At 40.3% G+C, this 25,939-nt stretch overlaps 1 protein-coding gene across 1 annotated transcript in view; it reads left to right on the top strand.

Annotated features, from left to right (window-relative positions):
- LOC306770982 (sodium channel protein type 3 subunit alpha-like) overlaps positions 1 to 25,939 on the top strand; it is a gene marked incomplete at both ends in the record, with an annotated part of 254,781 nt that overhangs the window by 115,906 nt on the left and 112,936 nt on the right. Inside the window, one exon of the mRNA XM_079260002.1 lies at positions 8,487 to 8,725. Coding sequence (XP_079116128.1) covers positions 8,487 to 8,725 — 239 coding nt within the window. The remainder of the gene's footprint in view (positions 1 to 8,486; positions 8,726 to 25,939) is intronic.

The raw sequence follows: 25,939 nt of genomic DNA on the forward strand, positions 1-25,939 counted from the left end.
CAACCATCACAAACAGCATGTGAGGACTTTGCAGACCACTTCAGAGGTAAGATCAATGCTATCAGATCCGGTCTTTTATCTAAATGCAGTGTTGATTTTAACAGATCTGAAGCATTGTTTTTACCCGAGGAGAAGCTGGAGAGTTTTGTCCTGGTTGATACAAAGATGCTTGGTCGAGTTTTCTCCCAGCTGAACCCAACAACCTGCCTTTTAGACCCTATTCCCACATCACTGTTCAAGAAATTTTATGGCTTCTTTGAGTCTGAGTTTTTACTTATCATAAATTCCTCTCTTCAGACGGGTGTCTTCCCCACTGCCTTTAAAACAGCGGTGGTGAAGCCCCTTCTGAAGAAGAGTAATCTGGATCCCAACATTCTTGATAACTACAGACCTGTATCCAACTTGCCGTTTCTTAGTAAAATGATAGAAAAAGTTGTTTTTATTCAGCTAAATGAGTTTTTAAACAGGAATAATATCTTAGAAAAATGTCAGTCTGGTTTTAGGACAAACCACAGTACTGAGACGGCCCTTTTAAAGATTGTGAACGATCTAAGAGGCAATCTGGATGCACAAAAACTTTCTGTCCTGGTGCTGCTGGATCTCAGTGCCGCTTTCGATACAGTAGACCACCAGATTTTATTAAACAGACTCAGATGTCTGGTGGGCCTCTCAGGTACTGTTTTAAAATGGTTTTACTCCTATCTCACAGATCGACAGTTTTTTATAAGTATGGATACATGCTCCTCAAAGACCCATAAAATAAAATGTGGGGTTCCCCAAGGATCAATTTTAGGCCCATTACTTTTTAACCTGTATATGTTGCCACTTGGGGACATCATCAGGAGACACGGCATTGATTTCCACAGCTATGCTGATGATACACAGCTTTACATCGCCGTGTCTCCTGATGACCTGGAGCCAGTCAACACCCTTTTAAACTGTATTTTAGATATAAAGTCATGGATGGCAGAGAACTTCTTACAGCTCAACCAGGACAAGACTGAAGTTTTAATCATCGGTCCTGAAGACAAGAGAGAGATCATTTCATGCAAACTGCAGAGTTTTAAATCCTCCCAGTGTGTACGAAATCTGGGTGTTATTTTTGACTCTGAGCTGAATTTTATTCAACATATCAGAAATGTTACAAAGACAGGATTTTATCATCTCAAAAACATCGCCAGAGTCCGCCCATTTCTCTCTCTTGCCAGCACGGAGGTACTAATGCATGCTTTTATTTCTAGTAGACTAGACTACTGTAATGCCCTGCTCTCTGGTCTTCCCAAAAAGAGTATTTCTAGTTTACAACTACTGCAGAACTCGGCGGCACGAGTTTTGACAAGGACCAGGGGGCGGGAACACATTACACCAGTTTTAAAGTCGCTGCATTGGCTCCCTGTGCAATTCAGGATTGATTTTAAGGTTCTTTTAGTGGTTTATAAATGTCTTAATGGTCTTGGGCCTTCTTATTTATCTGATCTGTTTTTAAGGTATGAACCCTCGCGGACCCTGAGGTCCTCAGGTACCGGCCTTTTAGTTCTTCCTAAAGTTCGTACCAAAACATATGGCGAGGCCACATTTCAGTATTACGGGCCTCGCCTATGGAACAGCCTGCCTGAGGGCCTCAGGGCTGCAGAGACTGTTGATGTTTTTAAAAAAAAGCTCAAGACCTACCTTTTTAGTTTAGCTTATAACTAAGTTTTAACATTCTTATATTAACCCATATTTATCTTTCTTTTTAGTTAATTTTATTTATTTATTTATATATTTTATATATTGATTTACATAGTATAGATTTTATTATTTTATTTTAATGGATTTTATTTTTGTTTAGTTATCACTCCAGCTCTCTCCTCATCGGGGTCCTCTTCGCCGAGGGCTGCCCCTGCTCTGACTGCATGGGTGTTGCTGTGGGGGCTGTCCCTGTCTGGTGGGTCGGGATCCAGCGCTGCAGCTTTACGGTTGTGGCGTGGGTCCTGTCTGCCCAGACCCGGGTGGCCCCCATGGTGATGGCCTGGGTGGTCTTGGTTGGGGGTAGCCCTTTGTGTAGAGGCTCCCTGAGAATACCGTTTCCTTATCTGGTGCACATCTGGTGCAAATGCACCTGGCCATTCATTCATCTTCTTTTAACTGTTACAGGGCAAATAGGGCATGGGTGAGGGTGGTTGTGGGTGGGTGGAAGGGGATGTGTATGTGTGTTAGTGTTTTATCTATTTTGATGTAAATTGTTTTATAATGTAAAGCACTTTGTATTGTTTTTAAGCACGAAAAGTGCTATACAAATAAAGTTTGATTTGATTTGATTTGATTTGATGTATTCTGAAAAACTAGTCCTCAAGGCTTTAATGATGAAGAAGAAGGGTCATGCATACCTTTGATGACCAAAAATTCACATGGGAATTAGGGGATGAATAGAGCTGCTGCACATTATTAGACAAACTTGAACCATGTCTCTTGTAGTGTCAACCCATTAAAAGATAATCAAATTATGAAACCTCAGGGCGCCACCTTCTCTTTTAATACATGGAAAGAAATTCTATAATTATATTATGAAATAAATCAGTCTCAAGACGCTAGTTTGTCGAGTCCTCATTTGAACTGACCTTATTATTACACTGTAGAAAAACCACAGCCACTGGTTATAATCATAAAATATATTCAACTAATCTCAAAACCACATAAGATTATGTAGAATACGAATATTAGAAAATAAAACATCAACAAAAAAAAATTGTTAAGTGTAAAACTGTAGGATGAGAGATCATGAACAGTTCAACTGCTAATTAGTTAAGCTTTCATGGAATAAAGGAAGATTTTATTTTATTTTATTTAAGTCGGCTGAAATGAGTTTCCTCCACAGGGTGGCCGGGCTCTCCCTTAGAGATAGGGTGAGGAGCTCGGTCATCCGGGAGGAGATCAGAGTAGAGCCGCTGCTCCTCCGCATCAAGAGGAACCAGTTGAGGTGGCTCCGGCATCTGGACAGGATGCCTCCTGGACATCCCTGGTGAGGTTTTCTGGGCACGTCCCTCTGGTTTATTTTACTTATGTGTTTCATTTTAATTTAATTTAATTTTAACTTTAGTTTTTTTTTTAAAAAACTAAATTAAATAGATTCTTGACTTTTATTTGGCAGATACAACTTAAAAAGTTGTTTTTTCAATCACTAGTCTTTGTCAAACAATCAAATCATCACATTTGAGGCAAAAGCTGTGTTTTTTTGGCAAAGCAACAATAAAGTACACAAGAAAACTTATAAATATTGTGTTTTGGAAAGATGAAACTTAAATAAATTAATAAAAATGCAGAGGAACTGATCCTTGAGAAACTCCACTGAAGGAACAAGCTCATTATGCTGTGTAATGTTAGCCACAACAATAACACTGATAAAAACCGGTTCAACAAGTCTTGCTGTTGTAGCATATTATCATTAACGTTAACCTGGGAACCAATGTCGGAGCAACAGTGGGTGTTTTAATTATTAATTCGCTGTGTCCTTAGACAAGCGGACGATCTCGGGGCACCACCCAGCCCTAAATTTGTTATACTGTCAGGCAGGGAATAATGACAATGATATTTGTCTAATAACAGATAACCATCAGTCTCAAAATACGCTTACTGTAAGTTCTCGTCAGAGGGAACAAATCACTTCCTTAAAGATCGATCACGCTGCCACGACATTTTAAAATATTACACACTTTATTAAAAACCACACCGGTTAAAATCATCAGGCACAAATGAAATCAATAATGTAAACCAGAAATAGCGTCAGCAAACATCAAATACTGAATTAGCCAAGATGAGAGAGAGGGAGAGTGAGAGCGCGAGCGACAGAGAGAGTATGGAAGCTCGAGCCGAGCCAACCACAAAAATGTAAAATAAAATTATTAAAGGTAAAGTTATGTAAGCAGCTTACATAATTTACACAACTAGGAAGGTTGGAAAGATGGCAAGTCTAATGAAGTTAACTAACTATGTCAGGGTAGACTATCAGGCGGATACCGGGGGAATGGATTTAAAAAGGGCAGCTTCTGCTAAGACACCAGCTGGATTGGAGACAGTGGAATAATGGGTCGGCCTTACTTCAGCGCCTTGGTGGTCGAGAACCCGAACCTTGGGTCCAGTGGGCAAGGATTCAGTGGTCGTCCTGATACTTGTCCAAAGGAGACCTCCACAGAAGTCAAGAGCTCGCCTGGAACCGCCTGGTTCGACGTCTGAAGCTGGATCCAACTCTGATTAGAATCCACGGGTCACGGGTGCCGGCAGAGTCCTGGGATCAGCTGGCGCAGTAACGTTCAGGTCGTCCGTGCGTTACTGGTCACAGTCTTTGTGGGCCGGGAGAGCAGCTTCGATGGTGTGTCAGAAGCAAAAATTGTTCAGCCAGAATTGGATGAGTTTTCTGGTGTTAAGCAGGAGCGAGCTTACTTACTTAATAAAAACAAACATGACGCCAGACGGACATAAACACGACTAAAGCAAACATCAAATGAAAACGAAAAGAAAAAAATAAGAGAGAAACAAAATAAAACAAGATAGAAAAACAAGAGAGGAAACAAAAGAAAAAAAAGGGGGTAAGAGAGCATTTCCGGGAAGACCCGCAGTTAAATTTGCGGGTGCTCTGGGGCGGACTTTAGATTATCCAATCAGAGTGCAGGGGTCAGGACATGGGGTCTGAAGGTTTGGTCAAAATACTAAGTTCTTGGGGAATTAAACTTAACATTTTTCCAACCTCAAAACATGTCTATAAAATCCATTTATAGATGAGAAGAAGTATGAATGATCCTTATAAAAATTAACCTTAAAACAATTTTGCTGCTGTCAAAAGGGGAAAAGGTTTGTTAACAGGTACAAGACATTTCTTCAAGACATTTCAATACCCTGCATCGATGATTTTTACTTTCCACGGATCTGGTGGGTCAAGAAATCATTTGCACACAACAAGTTCTTACTTTGAGTCAGAGTCGTTAATAGCAACATCATATAATGTTAATCACTGTGTATTTAATCAGCCTGAAATGCATATCTCAACCTGTTTGAGGGTGTCTGCTAGATGGCGCCATAGTTTCACCCAAGGAATCACAGAAATTAACTAACTTGTTAACTTCTGTGGATTTCACATCTGAAAAACGGTTAAAATCTTGGATTAATTTAGAAAGGAAGAAGAGTCCATTTATCCAGGTGTGCTGAGGATACATCCAGTATTTTATACAGTTTAGAACTCAGAGCTTAAAGGTTCTGCTCTGGAATTTGGTCTTTGTGTCCTGTGGCTACAAAGGGACCTCCTGGGGTGATGGACAACAGGCTCTTACCAGGGTCCAACTTCAAAAGGGTGCCACAGTCTGTCTTTGTAGATTTTTCCTACCAGGAACAAGATAAAACCAGCAGGGTTCCTGGTTTAAAGTGGAGGTCTGTCTACCCGGATTACAATGGATCTGATTTTTAGGGCTTTCATTGAGCTCTGTTTTGGAGATGTGTGGATGGACTTCCTTTTGAAGTATAAAGTCCTGAGTCCTTATCTGATTTGGGGGTTAGTTCGGCCTTGGGGGTTGCTACACTGTCAAAATAAATCAATAAATTTGTCAAACTTTACCTTGTTAATATTTTAGATAAAACATTGTTAAAATAAAATATATGTTGAAACCCTGGCAGTTACAGAGCTGAGTCATGTGTAGTGCTAGTAGAAGTAGGAATGTAGCATGTAGCTCTGCTGATCTCACCAAACAGGTGTTAGACTGATTTCCTTTCAAGCGAGCATTGATTTCAGCGCGACTGGCAACCTGTGACGAAAACGGTGCACAGCTTTGATTTGCTTTCTGCACCAACTCCAACATCACGTCCACATTTCTGTTTTCTTTTGAGAGTCAGGACGTGACTGTCGCTTTCCCTCAGTGTGTTTTAGCAGTTGTGCGTTTTCACTTTGTCTGATTGTGTAACCGCATTTTTGTCCAAATTTTACATCCAAGTGAGTCTTTGACCGCTTTATTTCAAGTGAATGTGTTGAACCTGGATTGTGTAGCTGTGTGTCTGTGTGTTTGTTGTTCCTCCAACCGTCCTCGGGGGATCACTGGCTTTTTTTGTGCAAGATTGTCCCAAAAAGAAACCCAAAAATGAAAGGGAGAGTCAAAGAAAATGAATGAAAGAAAAAGAGAGAGAGAATGTGTCGTTCTGCTTCCCTTATTACCCACAAGTTCTGCTGTGTATGCGTGTGCGTGTGTTTGGTTGTGTAGGGAAGGTCTGCTGAGTCACTCTATGTCCCCTTGGTGGTTCCTGATCTTAGAAAACAGATCATCATACAGAAAAACATAAAATCCCACTGCTGTCCTCAGTAATCCATCTACATTTCTTCGGCACTTTTTCTTCACATGTTCCCAACTAGAGATTTCATTTTACATGTTAAACTCTAAAACTGTCATTTAAAATGTTCCCAATTCATCTAAATATGGTTAAAAATAATTTTCTTGAATATTTTTCTGTTTTTTACTTGGAAAATGTGTTATTTCCCTTAAGAATAAAACCCAAACCAGCAGTCCCGGAGTCGTCTACTACCCTACAACATTTCGATGCATCACTTCTCCAACACACCTGAAACACATGAATGTTTCATTACCAGGCCTCTGCAGAGCTGCATTGCATGCAGGTTATTCAAGGGATGCAGCTAAAAGTTGCAAGATGGTAAATCTGGAGGACTAGACTGAGCACATCTGATCTAAACTGAGTACAGCTCCACATCTTCCCAACAGTCAGTTCTACTTCATCTTAGGTCCATTTGGAGTGTAGCAGAAGCTAAGGAGTCAAATGAGTTTGCAGGGGCAGGTCTGGGAAAGATTTTGATGGGAGCGTTCAGGTAAAGACACAAACCAGGGAAAGGGTGGCGACACCTTTTAAGCAAAACTCTGCAGCAACGCCACATTGCTACTTGATGGAAAAGTTGTATTGTGTCGTTTCTCAGTCGCTGAGAAACTGTTACCACCAACTGTTACCAACAATGCTGCTGGCTCCAGAAATACACATGATACACGTCACTGTGTCATTGAACAAGCCCTGAACGTGGAGTTTTAAGGTCATAAAGTTACGTAATGCATCTTTAAGACAAGTAATTATGACAGTATGTCAAGTAACTACAGAGCCAGCATCCCTATGTGGGGTCACACAAGGGGTTGTCTGAAGTTTCCATGGTGGCCTTATCTGTGTTTGCCCATATGGGTTTTAAGTTGGTTCTCACTGGGTTTCACCTGGGGTCCAACTTGGGGCCCATTTATGTAACCCTCGTGGGCTTTTTAAATTTGCTGTCCCCACCTAGACCACCTACTGTCTTTATTATACAGCCCATGTGGACATCACATTTGGGGTCATGTAACTGGATCCACGTGGGACCTGTAAAATTTGCCCAGTTCAAGCCCATGTCCATTCAGTATCTGCATAGCCCAAACCGAACCCTAATGGGCCCCACATGGACATGCCAGCTAGGAAATGAGGCCTACAAGGGTTTTATGCAACTCACCAAGTTGGGTGAAACCCAGTCCGGACCAACTTAAAACCCAACTGGGCAAACACAGGTGAAACCAGCATGGAAACTACAGACAAACCCACATCGGCTACATTTATTGTAGCAAAGACATTGAAGCTTAAAAACATTTCATATAAACACTCATTATTTGTTGATAATATATCAGACCATGGTGAATAAATACTATATTGTAGAGGTATTATGGTACAGAGAGTTCATGATTAATAATATATATCAATATTGAACTTCAAGTGTTTTGCATATAAACCTGACCTTAGCAGGAGTGTGTCACTAAACAGTAACACGAGCATGATCTTAGCTGTTGATGCTAACCTGTAGCTGCCACATGGGCACTGCCAAAATGCTGCAGATCTGTGGTTCCCAAATACTTTGAACCATGACCACAGAGACAATGTACTTTAGTGTCAACCCTACACCTCCAAGGGACAACTGGGTGATTAACTGTATGAAATATTAAATGGTCATGTTGCAGCCATCCTTTAAATGTTAGACTGGTAAACTGTCAGAATTGGACAATAAAATGGTTTTTGCTGGATTTGGTTCATTTCTGTTGCAAACATCTACATGACATGATTCTGATTTTTAATCTTGCATGTGTACTATGTTTGTTGTCTTTGTGTAAATGTCTCTAAATATTTTTTTTAAAGTTTTTTTTCACAAATTTATTAATACATTAATAGTTTCATTCTTACATTTCATGTAAATTTTCTTTTTTTTTTTTTTTTGTAGGCTATATAATTTTCATAATAATCTGTTGACCCCCTGAAATTATCTCGTGACCCTCCATAGGGACCCCAACCCCCAGTTAGAGAACCACTGCTCAGGATGGTTAAGATGAAACATTACAAGTCATTAATACAAGTCATTAAGTAATTAATAATTTACCTCATCCACTGAACAAAAAACTGCTCAGCCCTCCTGATTATGGCTCTAAACTCATCCATCTGTCTTATTTTGCCAGCAGAACTGGAGGAGACCCATAAGAAATGCCACCCCTGCTGGTATGTCTTCGCCCACCGGTTCCTGGTGTGGGAATGCTCCCCCTGCTGGCTGAGGGTGAAGGAGTTGGTGAAGATCATGGTGATGGACCCTTTTCTGGACCTGGCCATCACAGTCTGCATTGTTCTGAACACACTCTTCATGGCCATGGAGCACTACCCCATGACACCGCAGTTCAATGTCATGCTCAGCATCGGAAACCTGGTAGGAAAGATGGATGAATGGGTGGGTGGGTGGATGGTGTTGGTGTGGATTAGTGGGGAAGGAGTGGGTTGCTTTCTGGATTCACACATCTTTTCTCTTTAACTGTAGTAGTTTTGAGTCTGTGCCTTCAATTTGGAATGCAAGTTTGGATTCTTTATGTTGGTATCAAGTCAGATGAAAAACAAATAAAGATGCGCTTTCATTTTCCATTTTTAAAATTTGCCTCAAATGCATTTTTAAAACCCACCAGTGGTATTTGGTTTAACTGGTCTTATTCTGCTGGATTTGAATTGTTCCTATGTCATTTTAAATGTGTCAGATGTTTTTGTCTATGTTTTATACATTTGAATAATAGTTTTTAGTATTCTGTTATGTGCAGTGCCTTGTAACCTCTGCCAAGGTGGAGGTCATGTATTCACTGCCATTGGTTTGTCTGTTGTCTGCGATGGACTGACGACCTGTCCAGGGTGTACCTGCCTCTCACCCAATGATTGATAGGATAAGTTCCAGCTTCCCCATGACCCTTAAGGGTTAAGAAAATGGATGGCTGGTTTGTCTGTCTGTTAACAACATAATTCAAAGTTATGGATGTATTTTAATGAAATCTTCAGGAAATCTCAGAAATCAATCAATCAGAATTAATTTAAATGCATTTACATCATAACAATAATAAGCAATCGATCAAATTGAAAAACAAGCCTTTATATACCAAAACATAGGACCTCCTTACAATTAAAGCTTACTTAATATTTGAGCCAAGAATTTTGTCCATGATTTTGCACAGTGATAAAAGACAGGAAATGAAACAAAAATTATTTGTGTCAGATTTACAAAGATAATACTGGTTTTTCTTGTCAGCGCACTCACAACAGAATGAGTCAGCCCTATTTGCAAGATTTCTATTTTTAATAAAAGAGTTTTCTAAAAAAAAGAACCCTTGGTTGTACATGAAGACAGTATCAATGTACCATTACACTAAAGAATATGAGACCTCTGCGATGGACTGGCGAGCTGTCCAGGGTGTACCCTGCCTGTCGCCCAAAGCCAGCTGGGATAGGCTCCAGCTTCCCCGCGACCCTGAATTGGAATAAGCGGTTCGGAAAATGAATGAATGAATATGAGACCTCTAGTGGTTGTCAGGAAAACTGTGTGCCGTGTCAAAATGGAATTAAAAAAAAAAGATGACAGTGGTAAATGCAGAAATAATGTATCATAGCCCAAAATATAATTATTTTTTAACTCTCATCATTTGACATTGTAAACCCAGACAGGAGGGGATGGGTGTGCTTTAGTCAGGTGTTTTTGTGTAGTTGACTGAATATAACAAGTAACAAAGAGTTATCCTGGAGCCAAACATGAATAGCCACCAGCCTGTCGCTCTCCATCCTCTTTAAGACTCCTTTATGCTCCCATTATGTACATAATCAGGTATGTCTGTTTCAAATTTTGGTAAACCTCAGTGCCCACATACTCCCGTGAGTCTTTTATGTTGTCATTGTTGTTAAGCAATACATCCACTATGGAGAGCAGTGCAGAGTTCAGAGTTTACCTCCAAGTTCTGAATTTATTTATTCACTTTGCATACTGCTTAGTCTAATTAAAGATCATGGGGAAGATGGAATCTATCCCAGCAATCACTGGGGCAGGAGGCGGGGTACACCCTGGATGGATCACCAGTCCACGATGGGGCCAACAGGGAAGGACATTCTGAAAACAGCTTCTGCCAATAAAAAAAACATGATGACTTCAGTGGAAACTAGAAAAAGCACTTGGAAAACACAAAACTTTAACAATGTTAAAGAATCCTTTAACAAATTCCTGGATCCAAACAGTAATCCGGATCACCACCAAAATTACATTAAATCTTCCTTTTCACATTTCTAACAACTTCTGGAAAAATCATGAAAATCCGTCCATAATGGTTTGAGTTATCTTGAACACAAACATACAAGCAAACAAACAAACAGATAAATGCTGGTAAAAGCATGACCTCCTTGGCAAACTTAATCATGACACATTCTCAGAAAGAGCTGTAAAAAGAAGCAACACGGTAGACGATGGTGGTCAGTGCAGGCATTACATGACAGTCTATCCATCTTCTTCACTGTCCATTTAGCCGGTTGCAGTGAGCTATGCTGTGCAGCGACGCCCCTACAGTTTCTGGTGTTTGGTGTTTGGATACATTCACTGGCTCTGACAACAGGAGCATAAATAAGCCTTTATGATGATTTTCTATCTTGTTAAAGAAACATTTAGGACTAATTGCTTTCATGTAAAAATGTTAATATGAGTAGAGTGTTTCTTCTGGTGCTGATAGGGGACATTGCTTCTGTAGGACAGCAGTAAAGGCTGGAAGTCAATAAAATTACCGAGGGAGTTCTTTATGCGTGTAGCATCTGGACATTATACTGACACAACAAAATTGCTCATTTAAATTGGAAGATTTACAATGTTATGTAGTTTTTATTCTGTTTCCATCTTTGAATAATTTGAATAGAAAACCGTCACAATTTGGCTAGCATTTAAAAAGACATATGAAAGAACTTTGGCAAATTTCCCAGTGAGGTTCCCTCTGTCTTTTGCTAATTCAGCATCCATCTTTCTATCTACCTGTACTGTGAGCTCTCTCCATGCAGCAAAAGACAGCTTTTCTTTTCCTCTCCTCTTCCAATAACGTCTTTTTGCATTTCTTAGCTGAACCATTTACAGTGTGTGTATAAGGAATCCGGTGTGTTTGCATCCATTTGCCAGCGTGTGAAGCAATACTCAACTGAATGCCACACATCTCTGATGTAGAGTTGTGTTGTATGGTTTCTCAGCCTTGGGAAGCTGCTGGGCAGAGATGGCTCCGACAATACATGATGACACAACACTGTGCCATCAAACAAGTCCAGAACTCTGAGTTTTTAGGTCAAAGTTACATAAGGTGTCTTTAAACCAGGGGTGTCCAAAGTCGGTCCTCGAGGGCCGCTGTCCTCGGTTTCCCATGTATTCCTGTTCCAACACATCTAGCTTCCACTAAATGGATCAAACAGCCAATGACATGCACAACTGATTAAGCTCTACTACTAATTAATTTGAATCAGGTGTGTCTGAGCAGGGATACATAGAAAACCTGCAGGATTCTGGCCCTCGAGGCCCGGAGCTGGACACCTCTGCTTTAAACAAAGCCTCAGAATATATATACATATATATATATATATATATATATATATATATATATATATATATATATATATATATATATATATATATATATATATATGTATATCCCATTAGTAACTAAATGTTTTACAGAATAGTTATTTTGACTTGCGAACAGATTATCAGCCATTTGTTTGAGACAAATAGTTGGTGGAAGCTGATAAGAGTTGTTCAAAGCAGCTTTCTCATTTAAAAACCATCCAGACTTTTGTATCCATCATTGTTGGTCTACACCTTTGTTTTAAGCCAATGAAGCGTCCCTGTGACCGTTCTTGGAAAAGCAAAGCAGAGAACTTTCTTAAGTAGCTGTTTACCAAGTATGTTCAGGCCCCAACAAACAAACGGCGAGCTGAAGACATTTAGCATAAGTGTAAAAAGAAGAAGATGAGTTTGGAAACCACCTGTGGACATGTGAAACCACCTCAAAGCTGGTTTTCTTCTAGAGACAAAAATATTCAGAGAGGAAAAATCAACCATTGGTTTTCTTTTCTAAACAAGGAAAATAAAGAGAGTGTGTGCTGTCTTTGACTGTGGTGGGCTAAAGTGGGTTTCAGTATTGGAGCTGACAGAAATGGGTCGGATAGCTTTAAAGCACCCTGACTAACTCCAGTGTTTGACCCTGCAGATGTTTCCGACGAGCTGACGGGAACTGATAGGTTGATGCAGTATGGTAATTGTTTCACCTGAGGTGTGAAAGGCCCTCAGCCAAAATCACCATGCTGATCACACCTGTATACACACATACAACCACACACACCTATCCGCCTATGTCAGGTGTGCTCAGCTTTGGCTGCAGGCAGCATGAGGGAAACAGCATGCTAATGAAGCTTAAAAGTAGAAACAGTGGCCTTGGACAAGCCTACAGCAGTGACGTTCAGTCAGAAGGACTGGAGCCCAAACGTGGGACACTGCTGGAGTGGCTGAGACAATATTTTTTTTATTAGATGTACAAATAAAACTGCTTCAGAAGCACCCACCTTTTATCATTATAAAGTCATCTCTTAAATTAAAACACAATAAAGCTGTCCTTCATCTCACGATGTAACTCCCAAATCCAACTCACTTTTGTCCTCAAAACATTGAAAAGGCAGAAAAATCCTGACCACCCCAACGGAAAACAATTTCATTTTCACACGTAACCCTTCTGGCCACAACTTACACATATTGTTTTTTTTTTACATATTTACAATCACCTTGGTAAGGTAGATAGTAACTAAATGATTAGTTATATGGTAACTCTATGGTAAGTTAGATAGTAACTAGTTGGTAAGTTAGATGGTAACTAAATGGACAGTTAGATGGGAACTAGATGATAAGTTAAATGGTAACTAGATGGTTAGTTAGATGTTAACTAATTTGTTAGTTAGATGGTAACTAGATGTTAAATAGTAACTAGATGGTTAGTTAGATAGTAACTAAATTGCTAATTAGATGGTAACTAGATGGTAAGTTAGATGGTAACCAAATTTAACTAGATAACTAGATGTAACTAGATAGGTAACTAGAGGGGAAGCATGAAATCGATCCACCACCTGACCAGTTGACTAGTAGACAACTGCACTTTCAAGGATCCTTCCCAGATAACAAAAACTGTTTGGCCCAAACATGGCTCACATCTGCAGATTTTTTCATTCAACATTTGATTTATGATGAGTTATGGCTGCCATATCTCAGCCACAAGACCTCTACATGTGGCCCCCACATGGTGTGATGCTCATCCAGGCTGGCTTTGCATATATTTATACAACCTCTGGCCAGCATTACATTAAATGTAACCCACGTCAGGCTAACACATTAGCTACTGCTGAAACTGAAGCAATAAATGCTAAAAAATTATGTCTGTCTGCTATCTGAAAACCTGAAAATTTTATTCCTGGAAAACCCCTTGAAATGTGACATCTCGTTTGCGATGGGAAGCGAATATCTGTTTTTTTCTTTTACCTGAAACTGTATCTAACTGGGATAGATTCCTAAACTTGAGTCAAAAGGGGTGAAAAATTAGCAAACAGAAAAACTTTTCAGAACTTTAGAAAGCTTAGAAAACTGTTGCTGAAGACCACTTTAAAAGATTAGAAGAGAATTTGGCTGCTTGGAAGCAAAACAGAAAGAAATGGAGGCATTAAATCCGGATACATTGCAGAGAGATGGATGTTGTTTTTCTTTAGCTACTGTCCTTATAGCAAGGAGTGGCAATATGTTCGTCCTCTCTGTTCATCTGTAGTGGACAGTCTTAGTCTTAGTTGTGATGCAGATGTGTAAATGCTATAAAATATAAAATCTTTCATTTTTAGACAAATTGAAAAAAAAAAAATCCAAAATACAGAGTTAAATAAGGCATATGGATGCAAGAAAATGCAGTACAGTCAACAAACGTTTGAGCTTTTCTTTTTAGGTATTTTAAAAAATAACTGGGTTAAAAGACCTTAATTAGATTCCTGCACCATGTCCTGAGCTTTCACCTGGTTTACTGTTTATTAGTGTCCAGACGGAGTCCACAAACACCCAGAGGGACATCATGCTGACAACAGATTCTGTAATAGCCCTCTAATATTGCTTTTGCCTCCAGTTTGATGTAGCCGGACAATTTTGCTTCGCAAACAGTCTAAACTTCTTCTGTGATTCAGTTTGGAGGTGTCGGAAAATAGCTGAGTCGTGTCTCTAGGATTCCTCAGCAGTTTGAAGTTTCTTACAGGATAAATGCTCTAATCCTCACAGATGTTTACATAGCATTTAACTAGCCTTTCTGGCAGAGGGAAGAGCCTCACTGTGTGTCTCTTTGCAAGTGTGTGTGTGTGTGTGTGTTATATAAGCTAGTTTGTAGAGGATCATGTCAGGACACTGTGCTGACAGAATCAATGTCAGCTAATGCTTTCACTGCTTACTGTTGTTTGCTTTCCTCTCTGGGTTTCAATATTTCTATATGTGCAAAAACATAAACCGTGCATACAATTTGTGAAGGCTTTTATCTATAGCTCCATGCTGAGCAGTAAGCACACAAGCTCTCCTTAATGTGCCGAACCTGCAATGTCTTGCACAATGAGGTCTGGTTGTGTTAAAACAGCCTCACATCCCACATTCATGTTTAGGTGGTCGGGGTTGTTCTGGCTTCACATTACCTGCTCCATTCATGCTGTTTTTTAATGCAGTTGCTCCAGGGAACCATTCTGGAAATATGTAAATTATGAGACGGCTCGTTTGTTTACATTGCCATAGTTGTTAAGTCAGTTCATCCACTAGTGGGCAGCGCTGAGTTCCTAGTTTACTGTTGTTCTTTTTTTTTTTCTACTATCAGTGTTTTATTTACTTCTCGGACTTTTTCAAACGATCTCCCGTTTATCCTCTGTAAGGACTGAAAATAGCTGACTTCCTGTGACGTTACGTATGTTGCTGCTCACTTCAGATGATGTCAATTCCATTGCAGTGGTCCTGAGAAAAACATAAATAAAAAGCAGTATGACTTCCATTGTAGCTTATTGTGTTGTGTTTAACTGTGTTGTGTTGTGGCTGAATGTGTTGTGTTGTGTTTAACTGTGTTGTGTTGTGGCTGAATGTGTTGTGTTGTGTTTAACTGTGTTGTGTTGTGTTGTGTTTAACTGTGTTGTGTTGTGTTTAACTGTGTTGTGTTGTGTTTAACTGTGTTGTGTTGTGTTTAACTGTGTTGTGTTGTGTTGTGTTTAACTGTGTTGTGTTGTGGCTGAATGTGTTGTGTTGTTGTTGAATGTGTTGTGTTGTGGCTGAATGTGTTGTGTTGTTGTTGAATGTGTTGTGTTGTGTTGTGGCTTAATTGTGTTGTGTTGTGTTTAACTGTGTTGTGTTGTGTTTAACTGTGTTGTGTTGTGTTTAACTGTGTTGTGTTGTGTTTAACTGTGTTGTGTTGTGTTTAACTGTGTTGTGTTGCGACTTATTATTGTGTTGTGGATAATTGTGTTGTGTTGTGTTTAACTGTGTTGTGTTGTGTTTAACTGTGTTGTGTTGTGTTGTGTTTAACTGTGTTGTGTTGTGTTGTGTTTAACTGTGTTGTGTTGTGGCTGAATGTGTTGTGTTGTGTTTAACTGTGTTGTGTTGTGTTTAACTGTGTTGTGTTGTGTTGTGTTTAACTGTGTTGTGTTGTGTTTAACTGTGTTGTGTTGTGTTTAACTGTGTTGTGTTGTGTTGTGTTTAACTGTGTTGTGTTGTGTTTAACTGTGTTGTGTTGTGTTTAACTGTGTTGTGTTGCGACTTATTATTGTGTTGTGGATAATTGTGTTGTGTTGTGTTTAACTGTGTTGTGTTGTGTTTAACTGTGTTGTGTTGTGTTGTGTTTAACTGTGTTGTGTTGTGTTGTGTTTAACTGTGTTGTGTTGTGGCTGAATGTGTTGTGTTGTGTTTAACTGTGTTGTGTTGCGGCTTATTGTGTTGTGTTGTGTATAGCTGTGTTGTGTTGTGGCCTAATGTGTTGTGCTGTGGCTTTTGTTTTTCTGTGACACTTCAGGGCCACCGTAGGTAACGCACTTCTACAAAGAGTTTTATTTGCTTTTCTCCTCAACTTCTTCAGTTGCTTTAATTTGCCGTTTCTGAGTGGTCTCCTTCCTGTTCCTCCTGTTTTCTGGTTCGTTCCTTTTGCTGGTTGTGTGTGAGATATATTACACAACCCTGCCCCCGACATTCCTGGCGCTATCGCCCTGTTGTCTGCGTCAGGTGGCCAAAAGCTAAGCCCCCTGAAAATGAACCAAATTGTGTGAGAATACAATGCATGAGATGGCAAGACCAAAGTTCATCTGAGTGCTTTATACTCTGTGGAGCATAAATGGGCCTTGAGATGTCAACCTCATCCAGGCTGACCAGTATGTTTACTGAGGTTCTCTGGTATTTTAGGGAAAAGGTTGTGCACAAAGCATCTTTTTCTGATTTTCGGTGCATCAAAGTGGAAACACCTTCAAATGGTGTAAACACTGTTTCTACCTCTCAGGTAACCTGAGTTGGGCACAAATGATCACCTGGCAAAATTCTGGTTTCCATCTCATCACAATGTGACTTTTCCTCAAAGTGTTTTCTATCAGTTTTTATTGTCATTGACTTTAGAGTCTCCTTCTTGTCTGGTTATATTACATCAGTGACGTCGTTTTCTGTTTTGTTTGCCAACAGATCTGAAAGGTAGACGTAATTTCATGCTTATTTTAAGTTACAGAATCGACATCAGCTAATATTTCACTGCTTGCTGTTTACTTTCCTCTCTGGGTTTCAGTAGTTCTTTATGTGTGAAGTCTAAACATTTATTTATCTTTGATTCAGTCCAGTTCAGGGCCACGGGGAAGCTGGAGTCTTTCCCAGGAATCAGCAGGGTACACTGTCAACAGGTCACCAGATGATCTAAACAATGCAAACACTTTGTGAAAGCTTTTATCTATAGCTCCATGCTGTGCACTAAGTACACAAGCTCTCCTTAATGTGCCGAACCTGCAATGTCTCTGTTAGTGGAACTGCACAATGAGGACTGGTTCTGTTAAAGCAGCTGGTTGCTGTGCCTTACATCCGTTATTCTTGTTTAGGTGGCCTGAGTTGTTCTGGGTTCACAATACCTGCTCCATTAATGCCATTTAGTTGATAAATAATGAGACGTCTCTTGTAGATAGCCACCTTGTCTAAGATGACGAACAATTTTGTTAGGGGAAAAACCAGATATTTCAGACAGGTCTAAACACTGTTTTTGCTTTTCAGGTAACCTGTCATATGCAGAGAAATGAACAGCCACGCAAATTTGCTAAATTCTTGTTTCCATCTTGTTACATGCTGGCTCTTGGTAAGAAACTTTGTGACAAATGCTGCAAATGTGCACATACCTTTATTATAGAGAAAAAAAAAGCAGTTTGAGGAAAGTGTTTTACTTGAGTAAAACTGAAAAAGATAAGTGTTTTTTTTTCTTGTTTTTTACAGAAATGATGCCTTATCTTGTTTTAATTGCCAGTAGATATGAAAAGGATAGTAATTTCTTAATTAAATAGTTCCCATACATATAGTGACAGAATGACCTTGATGTAAGTAAGATGCAAAATCCACCTGTTGGGAACTTCTGTATTTTTCACCATTTATTGTGGAGTTCTATGCATATTTACTGAAATGGTCCCATCTCGCAGTAAGAAAGAATCCTTCAAATCATTCCTGGATCCAGATGCTGATCTGGATCACTCCCAACATTAATGGAGTCTAAGTCAGACCAAACAAGACCCATTCTCAGAAAGAAAAAAAACATAAAATCTGAGCAGTAGTTTTTGTGTAAAGTTGTTAACAGACAGATAAACGTGGGCAGAAACATTGGCGAAAGTAATAATTCATTAGTGTCTTTGTCACCAGTATAAACCACTTTACTGCTACATGGAAACACACATGGACACGAGTTCAAGCCTCCTCTTTAGAAGTCTCTTATACACATCCGTGCAACGCTCTTCCTCCCTAGACTTTGTACTTAATCTCTTTCCTAAGTGATTTTTAAATGTCGACCAAAAGTCCTTAGCAATCAGCTTTAGGAAGAAATTCTCCGTTGACTATTGATGGATCATTTCAAGCTGCCAGAACTTTCCACTCAGTTACTAACGAGTGATCTAAGACAACAGTCTGAATGTAGACCTCAGCATCGGCAGTGAGGATGAGGAGATTTAGGTGCACTTTGATTCCCTGCGATGTATAGGGTGACCAACAGCTTGTATGTCAAGATCTGAGCTCTCAACTAACAAAGTTAACTTCATCAAGCTGTTTCTGGATGCGTTAGCAGTAACGCTTGCAGTAATGAGGAGTGTGTGTCCTCGCTGTATCCATGACACACCGTATCCTTACACACAAACAGTCCTCGGCTGTAACTTATCTCATCTAGTCAGCACAGCACTGTCCTTGCTCAGGGGCACTGAGGCAGTGCAGAGGAAGACTTCAGCACATGAATGACTAAACTAATAAATTCCTGAATGAAGCAAGTTTGTTTCAATATTTTCAGTCAAAATAGTCTTAAATCAGAACAAAACACTTTTACTGTGGTCTTAAATAAACAGCTTATTATAATGAGATCGGCTTGGACTGGAGCGGCTCCGTCCTGCCTGAAGCCACCAGTGATGGTGTGTGTGTGTGTGTGTGTGTGTGTGTGTGTGTGTGCAGTGTGTGTCCTGGTGCTTACTCATTACATCTGCCTGGTTGTGACAAAAATATAACGTGTCTCACAAACACACACACAGAGTCCGTGTCATCCCCTCTCTGCTGATCTTACTGTTATTAGTGAGTGCTGATGTCGACATCCAATGTTTGTGAGCCGGCGGCATACACACACACACATGCGTGTACCCATACACAGTACTTCATCATCCCTCTGTTGGAGAGTCAGAAACTCTGCAGAAAAACACACGTTCGCATAAACACACCCAGCTGAACTGGATCTGAGATCCACCACAGTTCTGGACCTCGTCCTCAAACACACCCTCAAGTCAACTTTTTCTTTTTGTTTACAGTGTTTTCGTGGATTTGTGGGGCATGAGGGGGAGTTTAAAGCTCTTTCTGTGCTGCTGATGTTTGCAGATGTTAATTTGCATAATATTGTTGCAGTTTTATTTCTGCATTTCTTTCAGCAGCTTTAGTGGATTCAGATTGTTTGTTCTGGTTAATGTCACAAGTTCTGTGTTTTCAGAGGTGCTTCCTATTCAGTATCACCTGCAGCTGATATTTCACCTCTGAAGTGTGTTTAGACTTATGTAGGATGCTGCTTCGAAGTCATGACTCGATGCAATCAGTTGGTTTCTATTATAGGATATGTATGAATTGGCTTGAAATGATGTGTATGTTGATTCGTGTATGTAAAGTGTCCTGTGACAACATTGTTGTGAAATGGCGTTATACAAATAAAGCTGAGTTGAATTGCTTAAACGCTTTATGTATGTGAAACCTTCAAAGAATTATTTCCAGGCCGGCTGAAAGTTGATGTGCTTAAAGGTGAAATTTATTTTGGCACAATTTTCCCTTCTTTATGAATTCATTTATTAACAAGTTTTTAAAACTGTTGTCATCTCAAAATGAAAAGAAAAGAAGAAAACCAAATTGGGTCTCTTTATTTTCATGATTCAGAACTAACTAGATGAAGATTTAAAGGCTTGAATGCGTATGTGTGTGCTGGTAGAGGATGCTTTGGTTTCACACAAGTCCTGATAGTTTATAGCTATAGGGAGAAAACTGTGGTGCAAGGTTCACTTATGGCACTTATGGTTTCCATCCATACCTCAGACTCAGACCTCAGTTTGGAAAATCACATTGAGGGAATCACAAAGTCCGCCTGCTGTCACCATGAGAATAGATGAAAGTAAACGATGTGATGTCTCGGCAGGACCTGCAGAACTAGTCCAGGTTTTCATCTTTAGTCGGCTTCATGACTGTAACAGGGTCTTTATGGGTCTTAGACACCTGCAGCTCCAAGAGTCCTCACAAAAACCAAGAAAGTGGACCACATCGGTCTAGTTTTGAGGTTTTTACATCGGTTCCCTGTCTGCCAGAGGATAGGCTTTAAAGTTCTGTTGCTGGTCTATAAAGCCTGTAATGGTTTAAGACCACATCAGAGACCTCTTGACCCAGTATGAACGTATCAGACCCCTCAGGTCATCCGGATCTGGTATTTTATCAGTTCTCAGAGTCAGAATGAGACATGGAGAAGCTGCATTCAGCTTCTATGCTCCACATGTCTGCAGAAACTCCCAGAAAGCCTCAGATCAGCTGAAACATCCCGGTAAAGACCCTCCTGTCCTCAGATGCTCTTCACCAGTTTTCATCCCAAGTTATTATTTTCAGTCCAAATCTGCAGGTTTGCTTTAAGCTGGAATTAGTTGTGATTGGTAGTTTTTTTTATCAAATAGCATTTCCTTTTTCTTACTAGTCTTAACTTTGAATTATGCCTCATATTTTCTAATGTTTTAATGTTTATGTGCGGTTGTAACACGAAACAGTCTCTGAGCTTGTCCACACGTAGCAGGTATCTCACAAAATGAAGATATTTTTCTAGATTTGGCCTGTCGTCTACACAAAAACACAGATTTATGCATCAAAAACTATTCTGTAAAACACCTCTGTCCCCAGTGAAGATCTGCGAATTCTCCGTTTGCACGTCTACATCTGGACATATATAAACGACACCGTCTCTGCGACAAAAACTACCATGACGTCACGTGTGTGACCTTTATTTTTAACAGCATGGACGTCCCTGAAACTGTGTTAGCATTTTCCGTCGTTCAGGTGCTTTCTGTGTGTTTGTTTTTACTGTGTCGTCACACCGCTCCACATAGACGACCGAACATAAAGGACGAGATTAAGGACAGTTATTTTCCACCACATGACCACATCATGTTAGAGACATGCCGTGTTTTGTGGAAGTGACATCGTATGATGGAACGTTATTCTGATTGGGTAGCATTAGGGGTGCTGCTGCTTATGAATGTGCTTAACAACGCGATAATGCAAGTAGGTGGTTTGTTTTTAGAAAACAAGATCATGTGGTCTAACTTTTTTTTTTTACTGGCTGGAGGAGAGAAGATATTTGGATTGACAAAAACCTTGCTACGTGTGGACATGGCCTTAGTCCTTACACAACAGCAGCAACCCCCAGTCAATGACCAGACTGAAAATGACACATCCCAACTTGCCTTCAGATATTATTAATGAAGCGTAATGAAAACGTATAAAACTTAAACGTACTATAACATGTTGCAGACTTTTAACCATAGAGTGGTCAGAGCTGATAGTTAATGCTAACAATGACACTTTAACTTTAGATCTGCTCATTTTGTCCAGGGATATTTTTTATTTCTTTATCAGCTGTTTTAACTGAAATGCAATTAAATCCATTTTTCCAGACACAACTGGATCCTGAATTTACTTCTATAATGTCTGTGTGTCTATTATTTGATTGAATCGTTGACTAAAATCCATTTAAATCAAATAATGTTACTTTGTGGGACAAATATTGTTACTTTATCAAAACTAAGATTTGTTCATTTCAGAAGTTGTAATTGTAACAGTAGGAACGGTTGTTTATCCAAATTGTAGCAGAGCGGTCCGCTTATGTTATTGTGTTCAGTACGGACTGGAATAGGTGTAACACCGGAAGTGTAAGGACGCGGACTTATGTAGCTTTTATGAGTTGCCCAATGAATCATATTACCCATAGTATAGTATGATTTATTGAATGTAGAAAAGAGACATTCAGTGGTCTGGATGTGTGAGAAAACAGACAGAAACAGTAATTATTTATTTTTTTAATCAAGTCAAACCCTCGTATATATATATATATATATATATATATATATATATATATATGTATATATATATATATATATATATATATATATATATATGTATATATATATATATATATATATATATATATATATATATATATATATATATATATATATATATATATATATATATATATATATATAATATGAAATAGGATTTCATTTCAACGACCACATTTACATGCTTTCTTAATTCAATTCAATTCAACTTTATTTGTATAGCGCCACTTCACAACAATGTTGTCACAGGGCACTTTACATACACAAATCAACATACACATCATTTCAAGCCAATTTATTCATATCCTATAATAGAAACCAACTGATTGCATCGAGTCATGACTTCGATCCAATCCCCCATCCTGAGCATGCATGCGGCAACAATGGGAAGGAAAAATCTCCCCTTTACCAGGAAGAAAACCTCCGGCAGAACCTGGCCCAGGGAGGGCAGCCATCTGCCTGGACTGGTTTGGGTGGAGACGACAGGATCTTAGTCCAGCTTTAGTTGGACTAACAGAGACTTTGTTCTCCTCATATCACATAAAAGTATTAAATGCTAAGGTGATGTTGTTCAGGCTAAACATGAACGTCTCTGTTCACTGATCACAGCCTGCTGGACCGAAACCTCGAACCAGACCAGGACTCGCTGCAGGAATACGTTTCCCAGCCTGGGATCAGCTGGAGTTTTCTCTCATTACTAGATGGATTTCAGACGTTCTTGTCCGTAATGAATGCTGAACGCTGCTGCTTTCCAGTAAAAGCAGCTTCACTGACAGAACTAGACTGAAGCACACAGGACTTCATCTTCATCTTCCTCCTCTTCGTCTTGCTTGTTGTTCACAGTTAATTCTGAGTCTTTTACAGTGTGACACAGCCACAACTACACAGATAAAGCAGTTTGTGTAACTGATAAAGCGCGCAGGAGTCTCTCCTGATGTCGGTAATAATAACAGTGTGATTGTTGAGTAGCTAATCAGCACACCACAGAGCTAATGAGCTCCTATAAGAGGAACATCTGTGTGTGTGTGTGCTGACTTCATGCAACCCACACAAACTAAATAGTCTCGCTGTGTGTGGAACTCAGAACCCCACCTTTTCATTATTTACCTCACACACATGAACACACACACACACGTGCAGGCGAACGTAATAGACACAACCATGCGTGTCATGTAGCCAGAGTCACAATGAAGATGTCCACAGTCTGGGACAAGAAGCAGGACAGCAGCTGCTGCCAGAGAACACACACCATCATAAACACACTCATCATTTATAGGCAGCAAATGCAAACACACATCCACGATGTAAAGCCGTGTGAGGTAAACTGTGGACTCGCTGAGGTTGGCAGAGGGAGAAGCTTAAGAGATCAAACCACAGAAGCAAAGCTCAGAGGAGTTTTAGTAGGTTTTTGTAACCTCTAAGAGGGAAGTTGACTTCACAAACTTGGATCTGGCTGGTCAACAGAACTACAAGCTACAAATGAGATGCTTTGCTAGTTTTCTGTGTTCCAGATAGTCCAGACTCCAGTCCTCAAGGGCCAATGTCCTGTTTCTCTGCTTCACCACCAGTCCAACACCAGTCATTGTGCAGAACTGGTCAACAAGCTGTCGGATTAAGTGTGTTGGAGCAGGGATACATCTAAAACCTGGAGGACAGTGGCCCCCCAAGGACCTGAGTTTGAGAAACTTGAGCTAAATGTTTCTTTTCTTCTCTGTGGAACCCATTTTTTTTCTCTAAACAAGGGGTGCTCAGCTCTGGTCCTTGAGAACCACAGTCCTGCAGATTTTCCATGTATCCCTGCTCCAACTCACCTGACTCAGATGAATCAGTCATTGTGAAGAACTTCATTGGCTGCTGGATCCATCTAATGGAAGCCATGTGTGTTGAAGCAGGGAAACATGGAAAACCCGCAGGACCGACTGAGGACTGACTTTTGGCACCCCTGCTCTAAAAAATGAAAGTCTCCATTAATCATCCATCCTGACACAGGCCAAGAGTTAAGATGAGGCCCAGCTGAAGAACTGTAGTATAAACTCAACAACTTCCTTCTAAATCATGACATGGAGAGGAACGCTTTCTTAATGTGCTGCACCAAAATATCCTCATCTTCATCTTCTGCCGCTTATCCGGGGTCGGGTCGCCTAAGCAGGGAAGCCCAGACTTCCCTCTCGCCAGCCACATTTGCCAACTCTGCGGGGGGGATCCCAAGGTGTTCCCAGGCTAGCAGACAAATATAATCCCTCCAGCGTGTCCTGGGTCTTCCCCGGGGTCTCCTCCCAGAGGGACGTGCCTGGAACACCTCACCAGGGAGGTCCAGGAGGCATCCTGACCAGATGCCCAAGCCACCTCAACTGGTTCCTCTCAATGCGGAGGAGCAGCGGCTCTACTCTGATCTCCTCACGGATGACCGAGCTCCTCACCCTATTTCTAAGGGAGAACCCGGCCACCCTGCGGAGGAAACTCATTTCAGCCGCCTGTATATGAGATCTCCTTCTTTCGGTCACGACCCACAGCTCATGACCATAGGTGAGGGTAGGAACGTAGATCGACTGATAAATCGAGAGCTTCGCCTTCTGGCTCAGCTCCTTCGCCGCACCGATCTGTCGATCTCACGCTCCATCCTTCCCCTCACGTGTGAACAAGACCCCGAGATATTTAAACTCTTCCACTTGAGGCAGGACCTCACTCCCGACCCAAATATATATATTTTCTTTTAGCTTAAAATAAAAGAAAGCAAAGACACACATCTGTGAGAAACAACAAAGGTTGGAACAAAAAGATGACTATAAAACAGCAAATGTTAAGTATGAGAAGACAGAAACATGAGAAAAAGAAAAAAAAAACCCAACTGTGATGAAAATGGCTTTAAAAAGAGCATAAATATGACAGACAGGAACTTTTACACAATGCAAAGAGCCGAAAACATAGAAAAACCAAAACAGAAGTGCAAACAACTGTTAAACAAAGTCTTCCTGTTTCTCCTCCTCCTTGTGTTGTTTCTGTGTTTGAAGCCGACGCTCTCGCCCATCCTAATGGCAGCGTGTGTGACATACTCCTACATTTAGCATACAAGCTGAGCTGAGTGATGCCGGGCTCCATGCTAACCCAAGCGTGTGCTAATGTTAGCGTAGCGGGTCAGTGTGCTGCAGCAGCTGAACTCCTGTTGGCTTTTAAAGAACTTGTGCATTTCAGCTGGAGTTATAGGAGATGACACGTGTGTGTGCGTGTGTGTGAACCTAACCCAGTCTGAAATGTCCTACCCTTTGGTGGACTTTGCCCTTCATTTAGCTCTTGTAACTTTGTGCATTTGTGTGTGAACACAAGTGTGTGTGTGTGTGTGTGTTTGTCCTTACCTGACTGTGTCTCTACCTGTGTCTTCTCTTTATCTCCTGACTTGTGTGTGTCTTAGTGCCATGTGATACTTCAAATACCGGAGTATTACAGGGGCCCTTTGATGGAATAGTGAGCAGTCCAGGGTGTACTCTGCCTTTAGCCCAAAAGACTGCTGGGATAGGCTCCAGCTTCCCCGCGACCCTTAATCGGACTAAGTGGTTAGGATAATGAATGAGTATTAGAGGGATTGTTTGTATTGTGTTTGTGAGTATCTGGGAGGCTTTAAGTGTATCTGCTCTGTTTTGGTTGGTAAAACAGCAATTAGTCTGGTTAGCTTAGCTTAGAGTGGTGGAGGAACACTGACAAACACTGACACTGACAA

This window comes from Telmatherina bonti (genome assembly GCF_933228915.1).
Source record: "Telmatherina bonti genome assembly, chromosome: 20".
Lineage (NCBI taxonomy): Eukaryota > Metazoa > Chordata > Actinopteri > Atheriniformes > Telmatherinidae > Telmatherina > Telmatherina bonti.